Consider the following 14,075-nt stretch of genomic DNA (forward strand, 5'->3'; position numbering starts at 1 on the left):
AACTAGGAACCACGAGGTTTCGGGTTCGGTCCCTGGCCTTGCTCAGTGGGTTAAGGATCCGGCGTTGCCATGAGCCGTGGTGTAGGTTGCAGATGCGGCTCAGATCTGGCCTTGCTGTGGCTGTGGTGTAGGCCAGCAGGGACAGCTCCGATTAGACCCCTACCCTGGGAACCTCCATATGCCTCAGGTGCGGCCCTAGAAAAGACAAAAAATAAAAATAAAAAATAAATAACTATTTGAGTGCACATATTGACTTAATAATTGAATAGCACACATGACCGTAAAAAGCACAAAGAAGAGAAAATTCAAGGTTGAAAACACCTTAAAAACACGTTAATTGATTAGTACATTTCTGTTCCTAAAATGTCTTTTCTCATTATCTGAGTCTCCCATTGAATGTACTTTGCCATCCCTCCAACTAAAAGGTAATGTCAATCATTACATATCCATTATTTAGTGCTTAACAAAAGGATTATTAATTATAAAGTACTCATTAACTTAAACATGATAGACAAGCCCACTTTTTTCACTGTTCTCTCCTTAAGCACACCAGCGGTTTTTTTCCAAGAGCATAAATGGTCTTTCATGCAGACACTTTTAAGGAACATCACACCATTTCCTGTATCATATTTAGTAAAAATGTATCTAAGTTTGAGCTAAAATGCATTTTTCCCTATACTCCCTTTCCTCTTCCTACTGCTTCAGTTTCACTGGGAACATATTTTTATCGGAGCAGTTACTAAATTGCATTATAGTTGTTCACATGCTCATGCCTTTCTTTAGATGTAAGAATTGTAAAGCAGGCAGTCTCATTCAAATTTGTCTTCCCAATATGAGACAAAAAAGTAGCTTTTTTATTTTGATGCTAAACCTAACTGTTCAAAATTCATCATAAACCTGAACGCCTTTACTTAACTGCTTTTTTGTTTTCAGCTTTTACGCTCGGACTATGATTTGAATTCAAATGCACTTCTTGACGCATCGGACAGCTCGAATCTAATAATAGCAACAAACTTTGTGTTAACTTTTGATATTTTCTTCTATCTGGCACTGGCGATTTATTTTGACAGAATTTTATCAAGTGAGTAGTGATGCGATTGAAATTGAATATCATTTTAATACCTTTATTTCTGAAAGCAAATCTCCTAACACATGTTATTTATATTCTAAGAACCCACTTGGGAAGGAAATAGAGGAGGTCACTGTCACTGGTCAAGTTCGCTCTCTACGTTTCTCTGGATTGGTCAGAATTTAAAGCCGAATTTTGTTTATAGAATCACTAACTTCAAGTGTCTGGCTTCTTTCTTTTTAAAGAGATGCTCAGGAGTTCCCATGTAGCTCAGTGGGTTAAGGATATGGAATTGTCACTGCAGTGGTTCAGGTCACTCCTGTGGTGCAGTTCAGTCCCTGGCCCAGGAACTTCTCCATGCCACAGGTGTGGCAAAAAAAAAGAGAGAGAGAGAGAGAGAGAGATGCTTAGAAAGCTAGTTCCCGAATGGGTCTGGCGTGGTACTTAATCATGGAAATTTACAGCTGCTTTTGCCTGTCTGTTTTTACTCAGTGGTTCTAAGCCTTGGATGTACACCAGACCACTTGGGGAACGTTAAAGAGATACCAAACCCGGAGTCGTGGCACAGCAGAAATGAATCCGACTAGGAACCATGAGGTTGTAGGTTCAATCCCTGGCCTTGCTCACTGGGTTAATGATCTGGCGTTGCCATGAGCTGTGGGGTAGGTTGCAGACGCGGCTCGGATCTGGTGTTGCTGTGGCTGTGGTGTAGGCTGGCAGCAACAGCTCAGATTGGACCCCTGGCCTGGGAACCTCCATGTGCCTTGGGTGTGGCCCTAAAAAGGACAAAAAAGACCAAAAAAAGAAAAGAGAGAGAGATACCAAACCCAGCTCAGCTCTGAGAGATTCTGATTCAGTTAATCAGCAGTGGGGCCAGGGTATCTATATTTTTAAAAGTCACCCAGAGGCAACAGGTTATATTTTTAACACTCTTCGACTTAAAAGCATTTGAGTTCCACAAAGGCAAGGATCTGCTTTGTTCATAAATGCACCCCAACTGACACCTCAGTGTCTAATGAACACTAGGGGCCCTGGGAGTACTTGTGGCCAAAATGCTGGTGCATTTTCTTCCCTCCCTTCTTTTAATCAAAGGCAGGGTCTGTGTCCTCCATGTCTGCATTTCCCATTCAAAACAGAATGCTAAGTGCCCTTCCTTACATGCTCTAATCCAGCAATCTCATTTTTGAGTATATACCCAGAGGAAATAACGTCACTATCTCAAAGAGATATCTGTTCATTGCAGCATTATTCACAGCAGCCAAGATGTGGAAACAACCCAAGAGTCTATCAAGGGATGGTAGAAGAAAGAATATGTGTGTGTGTGGGGGGGGGGTGTGGACACACATATATATATTCCATTGTATGTATATACATAATGGAATATTATTTAGCCTTAAAAAAGAAGGAAATCTTGCCATTTGCAACAGCATGGGTGAAAGAACCCAGAGAATACTGCGCTAACTGAAATGCCAGACACAGAAAAACAAATACTGCATGATCTGACTTATATGTGGAACTGTCGAACTTACAGGAACAGAGAATAGAATGGTAGTTACTGGGGGCTGGGGTGAGGACAGAATAGGAAATTCAGGAGTTCCCGTCATGGCTCAGTGGTTAATGAATCTGACTAGGAACCATGACGTTGCAGGTTCCCTGGCCTCGCTCAGTGGATTGAGGATCCAGCGTTGCCATGAGTTGTGGTGTAGGTTGCAGACGCGGCTTGGGTCCCACGTTGCTGTGGCTCTGGCGTAGGCCGGTGGCTGCAGCTCCGATTGGACCCCTAGCCTGGGAATCTCCATATGCTGCGGGAGCGGCCCAGGAAATGCCAAACAAACAAACAAACAAAAGAATAGGAAATGCAAAAGGATATAAACTTTCATTTATACGATGAATAAGTTCTGAAGACCTAATGTACAGCATGGTGCCTGTAGTTAATAATGATGTCTCGGAGTTCCTGTCGTGGCACAGTGGTTAACAAATCCAACTAGGAACCATGAGGTTGCGGGTTTGGTCCCTGCCCTTGCTCAGTGGGTTAAGGATCTGGCGTTGCCGTGAGCTGTGGTGTAGGTTGCAGACGCGGCTCGGGTCCTGCGTTGCTGTGGCTCTGGCGTAGGCCAGTGGCTACAGCTCTGATTAGACCCCTAGCCTGGGAACCTCCATATGCCGCAGGAGCGGCCCTAGAAAAGGCAAAAAAAAAAAAAATAATAATAATGATGTCTCATATGTTCGTAATTTAAGACAGTAAATCTCAAGTGTTCTCACCATGCACGCACACGTGCGTGCACACACACACACACAGATGGTAACTGTGAGGTGACGGATATATCAGTTAGCTTGATGGTGGTAATTATTTCACAATGTATACACGTATCAAAACATGACATATATCTTAAATGTATATAATTTTTATTTGTTAACAGTGATTCAGTAAAACTGGGAAAAGCTATGGAAATCACTGATGAAATACACACACCGAGTAGGTTAAATAAAATGACTCAGCGCTTGCAGAAAGTGGAGAAGGGGAAAGAGAAAGAGTGACAAGGTCTGGAAGCAGTGAATTGATCATGTTCTTTTTATTTTTTATATTTTTTAATGTATTTTTTTGTCTTTGTCTTTTTTAGGGCCGAAACCTCAGCATATGGAGGTTCCCAGGCTCAGAGTCTAATCGAAGCTGTTGCTGCAAGAGCCACAGCAATGCCAGATCCGAGCTGCGTCTGTGACCTACACCACAGCTCACGGCAACAACGCTGGATCCTTAACCCACTGAGCAAGGCCAGGGTTGGAACCCTCAACCTCATGGTTCCTAGTTGGATTCGTTTCCACTATGCCAAGACGGGAACTCCCATGTTCTTTTTAGATAATGCCTTAGAACCGTAACTGTCTCTGCCTTTTAGAGAAGCCTGATGTTAGGATCTACCGTTTTGGGCTAATACATTGATTATACAATTATAATTATTTGAATACATATAATATATTTTTGCTTTATTTTTGCCATTAGATGTAAAAATTATGCAGCTATATTGAAAAATTTGTTTCACCCATTAATATTCTAAGCTCTTCTGCCCTATGTTAATACTGTTTCTGTATGAATTATATTTTATCAGTTTCTCCTCCGTTCTGCGTTGGTGGTTTTGCATTCATGGCAAAATCCCAACAATCTTTGTTCATGTTTACATCATAGAGTCTTTATTCCTAGAGAACTTTAGTTCGGGCCACTTCTGTGACCCTTATAACCATTAATTCTTCTCTTTTTTCCCCTACTTCTTAAAATATTCTCATATTTTCTTCCGTATTTGTTTGTTTTTCCAATGTATTTATCTCCAATGTATCCACAAGCAGAGGTCACTATATTCCAATTGCTTCATAGGATCCTCTTAGGCACGTGTTTCGTCAATTTAAATTTCCTGTTGATGTGCGTTATGTGATGTATTTCTCCTTTTTTCAGGCTTTGTTTTAAACACATTCAGATACTAAGACTTTAAATACTCTAGTTTTTGATGTTTTAATCTTGTAGGGGAAGAAAACTTCTCCCTTCTTCCCTTCTGGAATCTTTGGTTGGCTGAAGTAAACTGACATAAGGACAAATGAACAGAAGAACAAATTAAACGTCATATGCATGGGAGCACATAGAAATATATAAGATTCTAAGAAATGTCCAAAGTAGGCCGTGTTAGACCTTTTGAACAAAGAAACAGTTGTTTGTGAAAAACTGACCTGGGGGTTTGGGCTTGGCCTAGCAAACCCGTGCAGAAGTAATGAAGTTTATTTACAAAGCCCTCTCGGCCCTGAATCCCTGTCTCTGGAGGTGAGAATGCCTTTCACTCTGCAGTGAGGGGACCCCTCACATAGAGAGCTCATTTCCTGCTTTCAGCAGTTACAAAGCAGGGTCAGAGGGTTCTTGTACTGGCTGTTTCTTAAGTAACTTTTTTTTTTTTTTTTGCTTTTATTTTTTTTAGGGCCCCACTCCTGGCCCATGGAAGTTCCCAGGCCAGGGGTTGAATCGGAGCTGCAGCTACAGGCCTGCACCACAGTCATAGCAGCTCAGGATCCAAGCTGTGTCTGAGACCTACACCGCATCTCAGGGCAATGCTGGATCCTTGATCCACTGGACAAGGCCCAGGGATCAAACCCTAGTGCTGGTGGATATTAGTTGGGTTCATTACCATGGAATCACAATGGGAACTCCTGTTTCTTAAGTAACTTTAATTCAAAATAATCAATACACCATAGGAAAGGATTTTGGGGTGGCTTGCTCTGAACCCCATCAGTCTCTTCTTATATCAGATATTGTTACATTTTCATGCCTCTGCTTTATTTTATTTTATTTTTGTCCATGCCCATGGCATGCAGAAGTTCCCAGGCCAAGGATTAAACCCTCATGACAGCAGTAACCCAAGCCACAGCAGTGACAATGCCAAGTCCTTAACTGCTAAGCCACCAGGGAACCCCCTTTCTAACTTTATTCTTTTATTCAACATTTTATTCTAATCACAAAGGTATTTTTCACATGTATACTTTTTCCAGTTTTAAAACCATTCCATTTTATTAATATAACTATAAAGTTTCTTTAATCTAAACTGAGTGGTTAATTTTCTTCCTAATGTAGGACCTATTCATGAAGCCTAAATTTAAGATCAGGGGCAACCTCGTTCAAAATTCTTCTAAAAATATTAAAAATATGAATGACAGAAAGGAAAGTTAACTAGACAGAATGACAAAGTCATGTTTAGTAAATTTAGTGGTGGAATGTTTTCAATTATAGCTACATGCTTTTATTAGACTTTCTAATCAAGGGGAAGAAATAGGTACCAATTAATAATATACCAACACCACATATATAAAGAGAGCTCAGCAAATATGTTTTTATGGGTGAATGACTTAACATGTGAAAAGTACGCATAAGTTTGAAAACCCATCAATTGTACAGTAGGGGTCAATTTCAAAATATTAGAATAATAGAATTATTCAGTTCATCATATCTCCTAACAGGCATGAAAACAGAAGTGACTACTACATGCAGATACACTGTGGATTAGTTTCCAGAAAGAGCTTCATGAATAATATATTCTTAGAGCAAGTAATACATTTGCTTGAGAGGAAAGTTACTATTTGGGGATGAGATAAAGCATAAGTACAAAGTAGCATGTTAAAATTCTACTCTGTGTTAAGTTGCACTCAATTATTTTGCCCTACTCTCTCCCTTTCCTACACTTATTTTTATTGAATCCTATTCTGTTTTTCTTGGACTATTTGTTTTATATATACAATAATAACTTCTCAATTTCTTCTTCCTTTGCCAGTGTAATGACACCTGGACTCCTAGGTAGACTGCAGCATGCTCAGTGTAGTCCAATATCTGTCTTTTTTGAAGTTAAGGGGTCTTAACATTTAAGATCCTCCTGGATTAAAAAAAAATAATGTAATTATTAAAGGATACTTTCCACTTAGAGTTATTACAAGATATTTTCTATATTCCCCTTTTGTACAATATACCCCTGAGCCTGTCTTACACCCAATAGTTTATAATTCCCATTCCTACATTGCCCCCCTTCCACAGGTAACCACTAGTCTGTTCTCTCTATCTGTGAATCTGATTGTTTTTTGTTATATTCATGGTTTGTTGTATTTTTTGAGACTCTACCTATAAGTGATATCATAGAGTATTTGTCTTTTCTTTCTGATTTATTTCACTTGGTATAAGGCCCTCCAGGTCCATCCATGTTTCTGCAAATGGCAAAATTTCATTCTTTTTTATGGCTGAGTAGTAGTCTTTACCCATTCATCTGTTGATGAACCTTTGGGTTACTTCCATGCTTTGGCAATTATAAATAATCCTGTGATGAACACTGGGATGCCTGTAGTTTTTGCATTAGTGGATTTTTTTTCTCATATTATGCAAGAATGGAATTTCTGCGTCATATGATTGTTCTATTTTTAGTTTTTTGAGAAACCTCCATACTGCTTTCCACAGTGGCTGCATCAATTTACATTTCTACCAGCAGTGTTTGAGGGTTCCCTTTTCTCCCCATCCTTGCCAGCATTTGATGTTTGTGTTCTTTTTATGAGAGCCATTTTGACCAGTGTGAGGTGATGTCTCATTGTGGTTTTGATTCGCATTTCCCTGATGATAAGCGATATTGAACATCTTCTCATATGCCTCTTGGTTGTCTGCATGTCCACGTTCCCTGCTGGATTTTTTTTAATCACAAGTTTATTTCTTCCTGTAGGAGCAGTTACTGAAATAGAGGTATGCTAGTGATTGTTTTCCCTTATGAAGGTACACGTATCAAAAACAGCATGTGCATTTCCTTGTGTTGATTGTGCATTCCGGTTTACTGGCAAAGCGTGTGCGTTGCTGTACTGAAAGAGGGTGGCTCTCTCCCTTCCGGTGGTGATTGACCCGGTATTTGTCTTGTAGGTGAATATGGACATCGATATTCACCCTTGTTTTTCCTGAAGTCTTCCTTTCGGTCAAAACAACAGAGGACTGATCATATAGCCCTTGAAGACGAACTGGATTCTAATCCTTCATCTAATGACTCTTTTGAACCAATGTCTCCAGAGTTCCATGGGAAAGAAGCCATCAGGTAACAAGGAGGCACATGGAGAAGAGGCCAAAAATTGAGAAGCTAGCAGTGAGCACCTGAAGGGGAGCAAAGTTCTCTTTTATGCTCCACAGATGGCTCCCACCTAACCTCACCCACTGCATCCATCACTTCCCACTTCAAGTTTAGAGAAAACTGCCCTCAACCTTTGCTGCCCTGTATTGTTGACTTTCACAATAAGTACAAATTTAGATTTCACCAACAAAGATCATTCAAGGAAACCTTGTCTGGATTCTCCATCTTTTACCTACTGTTTCTCTTCTCCATTCTTACCCTCACTCATTACTTTGTTGGGTCTCATTTCTTCACACTTTGCCTGCACCTCATTTATTACATATCCCGTGTTTTTCTTCTCAGTTTTTTAGACTTCTCATTCATCTTCTATTTATTGCCTTTCCAAAGAGGATGAAAGAGCACAGAAAGGCAAGGGAGGAAAGACCTAAAGGTAGACTCAGAAGGACTCGAGGAAGGTGTGCCCTTTAAAGTCATATATATCCTCATTCTGTGGGCATCGTGTTTGGTGCTGGTAACTTTTATTACCAAATTAAAAAATAAGAAGAAAGTCCTTGAGCCCTGTTTAAGTCTTACTTGTCCATCAGTGGCCGCACATGTCAGTCCTCCATGAATGGTCTCAGACGAGTCTAGTCTCTGGAGCTTCTGGAGCCCATTTCATGTTTTCATTTTAGCCTGTTCCATTTCTCTTTCATACTTGTATTTATCTTGTGATGTAATCTAGGTTTAGCCTCCATCAGGGCAGCCTGGGGCAGAGCAATGGCACGATTTGCTCTGTTTGCGTCTTCCTTTTGTTTGTCTTCTGTCTCTTTAGCACCTCACCCAATTATAAGTGCTCTGGAATGATGGTAAAATGGGATTAAAATACAGATGGAAAAATCTAATTAAATCATGATGAGTTCATTATGAATGGAGCCTGAATCATTTGTTGACTAGGAGATGACAAAATAAGAAACATGAAGTCAATTCAGTTGATGAATTATGTATTTACCTGGTAGAATAAAACAGATAAACTGCCTAGGATTCTAGATCTATAATAGCAACCAGCGTATGTTAATTCTATTCCTTTCTAGTTGTATAATCATCCTCATCTAACCAATATCATCTTATGTTTATTGAATATTTATCATGAACCAAGCACAATGCAAGATGGAATATTTCACTTGCCCTTCAGGACAACCCGAAAGCACTCCGATTTTCCAGGTTGGAAAGCTTAAACCTAAAACAAGTACGTTAGTTAGGTCACAGAGCTGCTAAGTGGTATAGATGGGATGAACTCAGGCAGGTAGGGCTAGGGAACCAATGCCCTTGCTATTTTCTTTGCCTCTCTTCCTAACCCCAACCTCGTCTGTCTTAAGCAACCTCTTATATTGATGCAAAATATTCAAAGATATCTCCAGTCCACTCCAGTCGTTCACAATGAGCCTTTTAGTATCAGATGACTTTGTTACATCTTGGTCTAATTTGCTTGACTTTGCAATTCAGAGATGATTCTGGTTCCTAATATTAATGCTAAGCTTCCAGAATCAGAAGGTGATGGGTTTCAAGCATAGGTACATTTTGAACACGCCTTAGGTAATGCCAGGGTGCAGCTAGAGCTGGCAAGCAGTACTCCAGTTACTCTCTCAACAAACACGACTGAGAGCTCCCATTGTGGCTCAAGTAACAAACCCAACTAATATCCATGAGGGTGTGTGTTCGATCCCTGGCCTTAATCAGTGGGTTAAGGATCTGTTGTTGCTGTGAGCTGTGGTGTAGGTCACAGACATGGCTTGGATCCCGTGTTGCTGTGGCTGTGGCGTAGGCCAGCAGGTGCAGCAGCTCCAGTTCGATGACTCGCCTGGGAACTTCCATATGCCACAGGTACGGCCCTAAAAAGCAACAAACAAACATAAAAAATCAAACACAACTGCATGCAAATGGAATCCCAAACTTCCTGTTCCCTGAAGATAAGATTCATCCAATATTGTCAACCAAACCTAGGATTACAAACTAAAGAAAATTGTCACCACTTGAAGTACTTTTAATTTTTTTTTCAGAATCCGAAATGTTACAAAAGAATATAAAGGAAAACCTGATAAAATAGAAGCTTTGAAAGGTAAAAAGTTGCTTATTATATTGATATTGATTTTAATTCAATTTGTTTTGTTCTCGGTGAGCAATTAGTGGTTGTATTTCGGATTTAAAATGAATTGTTTGAACCACATGATAAATTTCCTTCCAACACATTACTTCTGTTGTATAAAAGTTAGAAGAAATTGAGCATATTTTAGAATTACATGTATTTTAAAGATTTACAATGTAGTCTAAACATATTCTGGGTTTTTTTTCAGTAAACTTAAATTTCTCTTCTGTAATTCCAAAGCTGTTGTAAATAGTATATGTTTTTCTTCTGTGCATAAAAGTCATTTACCTCAAAGGAGTTCCAGCCACATAGTAATTTACTAAACTATTGATTTATTGTTCCAGTCAATAAATATTGGCATCCATCTACCAAATGCCAGGCAGTTTCACTGAGCCTAAGAGTGTAACACATGTTTCCTTTAAACCAAGTAATTTTTATGTTTCAAAATAGGATTAAAGGAGTTCTCATTGTGGCTCAGCAAGTTAAGAACCCAACGTAGTGTCCATGAGAATGTGGGTTTGATCTCTGGCCTCACTCAGTGGGTTAAGGATCCGGTGTGGCCACCAGATATGGTGTAGGTCGCAGACGTGGCTTGGATCCCGAGTTGCTGTGGCTGTGGTGTAGGCCTGTAGCTGCAGCTCTAACTTGACCTCTAGCCTGGGAACTTCCGTACACCACTGGTACGGCCCTAGAAAGAAAAAAAAGTAGGATTAAAAAGTAAATTTATGAAAAGTATCTTATTATTTTTATTTTGAATTTAACGACCCAGTATGTTCGTGTTTAAAAAGCATGGACATTCAAGGGGGGAAAAAACCCCAAACAATTAATTAGCTCCATAATGTTATTTATGCTTTTAATAGTTTTCCTTTTTACATCCTTTCCTTCCTTATTCTCGCCCATCCTTTTCTTTGCTTTTTCTTCCTAGATCTGGCATTTGACATATATGAAGGCCAAATCACTGCAATACTTGGTCACAGTGGAGCTGGAAAATCCACACTGTTAAACATTCTTAGTGGGCTATCTGTTCCCACCAAAGGTAAAAGGGTTTTTCCCAAAGTCAGATTGATAAATAAATTAGCTATTAATATAAACTCCTTCTGATCATTAATCATAAACACAGGCAAGTAGCAGAAAACGAGTTAAATTGTGGCATTATTCTCAAGTATGTCGTATTTAATTGATATTTAAGGAATTTGAGTATTTCATGATAATTATTTTCAGAGTCATTAATCATCATTTGACATTCCAGTGTGTATCTGTTAACTTTTGCTGCACAACAAGCATCCCCCATATCAATGGCTTAGAATAAAAATATATTATTTTTTCTCATGATTTTATGGGTCAACTGGCAGTTTCTCTGTCTGGACGAAACTGTTTGGGGCTGGATATTTTAACACAGGTCGACTCACATATGTAGGCTTCAGCTTGGACTGCTGTACTTCTCTTTCTACATGGACATCCCTCTTCCAGGAGGCTGGTCTTGGATTTTTCACCCAGAGGTCTTCATGACCCCAGAAGCAAGGACAGGGTAAATCCCAGGGCAGAGGCATTTCACGGTCTCTTCTTGTATCACATTTGCTAAGATTCCATATGTGAGACAGCCAAGCCTAAATGTGAGGAGTGGATAAAATAGACTACATCTTAATGGGAAGAGTTGCAGATAGGACCTCTTTTTTTCTTTTTCGTATACCCGCACAACTAAAATGGAAGTTCATAATGCCTGAATTGTATACAACTTGAAGATAAAAAATCATCTAATATCCTATTAACAAATAGTGGTTTTTCATTTAGAAATATCTTAATTTAAGCATTATCCTGATATTAACTTGAGATCTTTGTTATAGGTTCAGTCACCATCTATGATAATAAACTCTCACAAACGGCATACCTAGAAAACATCAGCAAGCTCACTGGAGTTTGTCCACAAATCAATGTGCAGTTTGACTTCCTTACTGTGAGAGAAAATCTCAGGCTCTTTGCAAAAATAAAAGGAATTCAGCCACATGAAATTGATAAAGAGGTATCTAAATATGCTGGATATAATGTGTTCGTCAAAATGAGATTAACTGTTTGCACTGAGCTTTTATGACTTCATTAAATTATCTCTGTACAAATCGTTGTACATACGTTGGACCCAAAAAATCTAATTTAGATAACATCTAACCTTTATATGTAATGTACAACATGCGAAGCATCATTCTTAGCTCTAAATATAGTAATTCATTTATTACTCAAAACAGCCCTAAGATGATGGTACTATACCCATTTTACACATGTGGAAACTGAGGTTCAAGAGAACAAGTAACTTGATCAAGATTATGCAGCTAGTTAATATGGAGTGGTATTCAAATCCAGGCAGTCTGGTTTAGTACCCATGCTTTGAATCATTACATTTTTCAGCCTCATATTTATACATTTAAAAATAAAAAAGAAAGACATATTGGTTTGTGACATAAATGTTGTCATTTGGCTAGGTTCAGAGAGTTTTGCTGGAATTGGAAATGAAAAATATTCAGGACATCCTTGCTCAAAACTTAAGTGGTGGACAGAAGAGAAAACTAACCTTTGGGATTGCCATTTTAGGAGATCCTCAGGTGAGTCAGACTAAATTTAGAGTTGAATTCGAAATTTTAAAAATGAAACTTTTGGTGGTAGTTTAAAACATTTCTTCACAAAGGACATCTGTGATAAAATATTTATGATAGAGCATTAAATATAAAGGAAGAACCAGAATCACCATATCCTTTGAAGTATAAATAAATAGTTTCTACATGTTTTCTGGAAGAACTGACCCTTACTGGAAAACCCCTTTATACACATCCCTGCCCTGTAGATTTTCCTATTGGATGAACCAACTGCTGGATTGGATCCCTTTTCAAGGCACCAAGTGTGGAACATCCTGAAAGAGCGGAAAACAGACCGCGTGATCCTCTTCAGTACCCAGTTCATGGATGAGGCTGACATCCTGGCTGGTAATTGCTGGCTTCTTTTAAGTACCATGATGAGGGCTGTATGAGGTTTGAGACATATGGATTGGCATTGCGAACAGCCGTATTTTGTAATCTGGTCATCTAGCTGCATCTGGTAATCTGAACCCCGGTCATGATAAAACTGGGCTGAAAGAGTCTTACTCCCAACCATTTCCATGTATCGCCTAGAATTTGCATCCTTTAATTACACAGGAGCAATGATCTGCTGTGAAAATCAGTTATTGCAAATTGAGAGCCAGTGTTCTAAGACATGAATCTACTCAAAATTGAGGTATATCTGAAGTAGATGTGTAATTTCGATGTTTGATCCCTTACGATTTATAATGTAATGATTCTCTATATTAGAAGATATATCCACACCACTTAATTTAACCTCCTGCCCTGGTTGAATGGCAACACTGTCACCTAAAGTATATACATAAGATTAAAATGTGTCTGATCTAATGAGTCTTAAGGAAGCCCTGTCTATGAAAATGTAGGAGCACTGAATTAGAGTTGGGTAGTGGGGAGTTCCCGTCCTGGTGCAGCGGAAAGGAATCCAACCAGGAACCATGAGGTTGCGGGTTAAATGCCTGTCCTCGCTCAGTGGGTTAAGGATCCGGTGTTGCCGTGAGCTGTGGCTCGGATCTGGTATGGCTGTGGCTCGGATCTGGTATGGCTGTGGCTGTGGCCGGCAGCTGTGGCTCTGATTAGACCCCTAGCCTGGGAACCTCCATATGCTACAGGTGCGGCCCTAAAAAGACAAAAAAAAAAAAAAAGAGTTGGATAATGTAGATGATTTTCTCTGGAAAGAATGGGCAAATTGTAACCTTCTTCTTTGCTTCTTGTTTTTCAGATAGGAAAGTGTTTCTCTCCAAAGGGAGGCTGAAGTGTGCAGGCTCTTCCCTGTTTCTAAAGAAGAAATGGGGGATTGGATATCACTTAAGGTATAGACACCAGAGGAGGCTGGGGAGAAAGGAGAAACTGGCTACAGTAAGGCATGATCCTTGCAGCAAAACATTACAACACGGGAGAAAATATTTTACTATTGCACACAGATGTTTGTATATACACATACACATATTCTTACTGAGATGTTTGTGTGTATATATCCATATATGTATGTTATATGGAGAAAGAAAATGTATCTATAAGAGATATTGATTTGGTAGATTTTAGCAATTGAGCCTCTAACTCACAACATATTGTTTGTTAAGGACAAGGTGTATTAAGGGAACTTTCTCAACTGACCTGTTATATTTCACATCTCCTCCTCTCTCTCACCCAGGTGTTAA

The 14,075-nt window shown here is 39.3% G+C and overlaps 1 protein-coding gene across 14 annotated transcripts in view; it reads left to right on the top strand.

Moving 5' to 3' along the window:
* The window catches only part of LOC100520512 (ATP-binding cassette sub-family A member 8), an 80,564-nt gene that overhangs the window by 26,121 nt on the left and 40,368 nt on the right, over positions 1 to 14,075 (top strand). For all 14 annotated transcript variants that reach the window (XR_002337431.1, XM_021068090.1, XM_021068089.1 and 11 more), the window contains 8 exons: positions 934 to 1,081; positions 7,488 to 7,656; positions 9,726 to 9,784; positions 10,737 to 10,847; positions 11,656 to 11,831; positions 12,286 to 12,405; positions 12,645 to 12,783; positions 13,637 to 13,727. Coding sequence is in view for 13 of the 14 variants with exons in the window: in XM_021068090.1 (XP_020923749.1) it covers positions 934 to 1,081; positions 7,488 to 7,656; positions 9,726 to 9,784; positions 10,737 to 10,847; positions 11,656 to 11,831; positions 12,286 to 12,405; positions 12,645 to 12,783; positions 13,637 to 13,727 (1,013 nt within the window). In the remaining variant the exon portion in view is untranslated. The remainder of the gene's footprint in view (positions 1 to 933; positions 1,082 to 7,487; positions 7,657 to 9,725; positions 9,785 to 10,736; positions 10,848 to 11,655; positions 11,832 to 12,285; positions 12,406 to 12,644; positions 12,784 to 13,636; positions 13,728 to 14,075) is intronic.

This window comes from Sus scrofa, chromosome 12, assembly GCF_000003025.6.
Source record: "Sus scrofa isolate TJ Tabasco breed Duroc chromosome 12, Sscrofa11.1, whole genome shotgun sequence".
NCBI lineage: Eukaryota > Metazoa > Chordata > Mammalia > Artiodactyla > Suidae > Sus > Sus scrofa.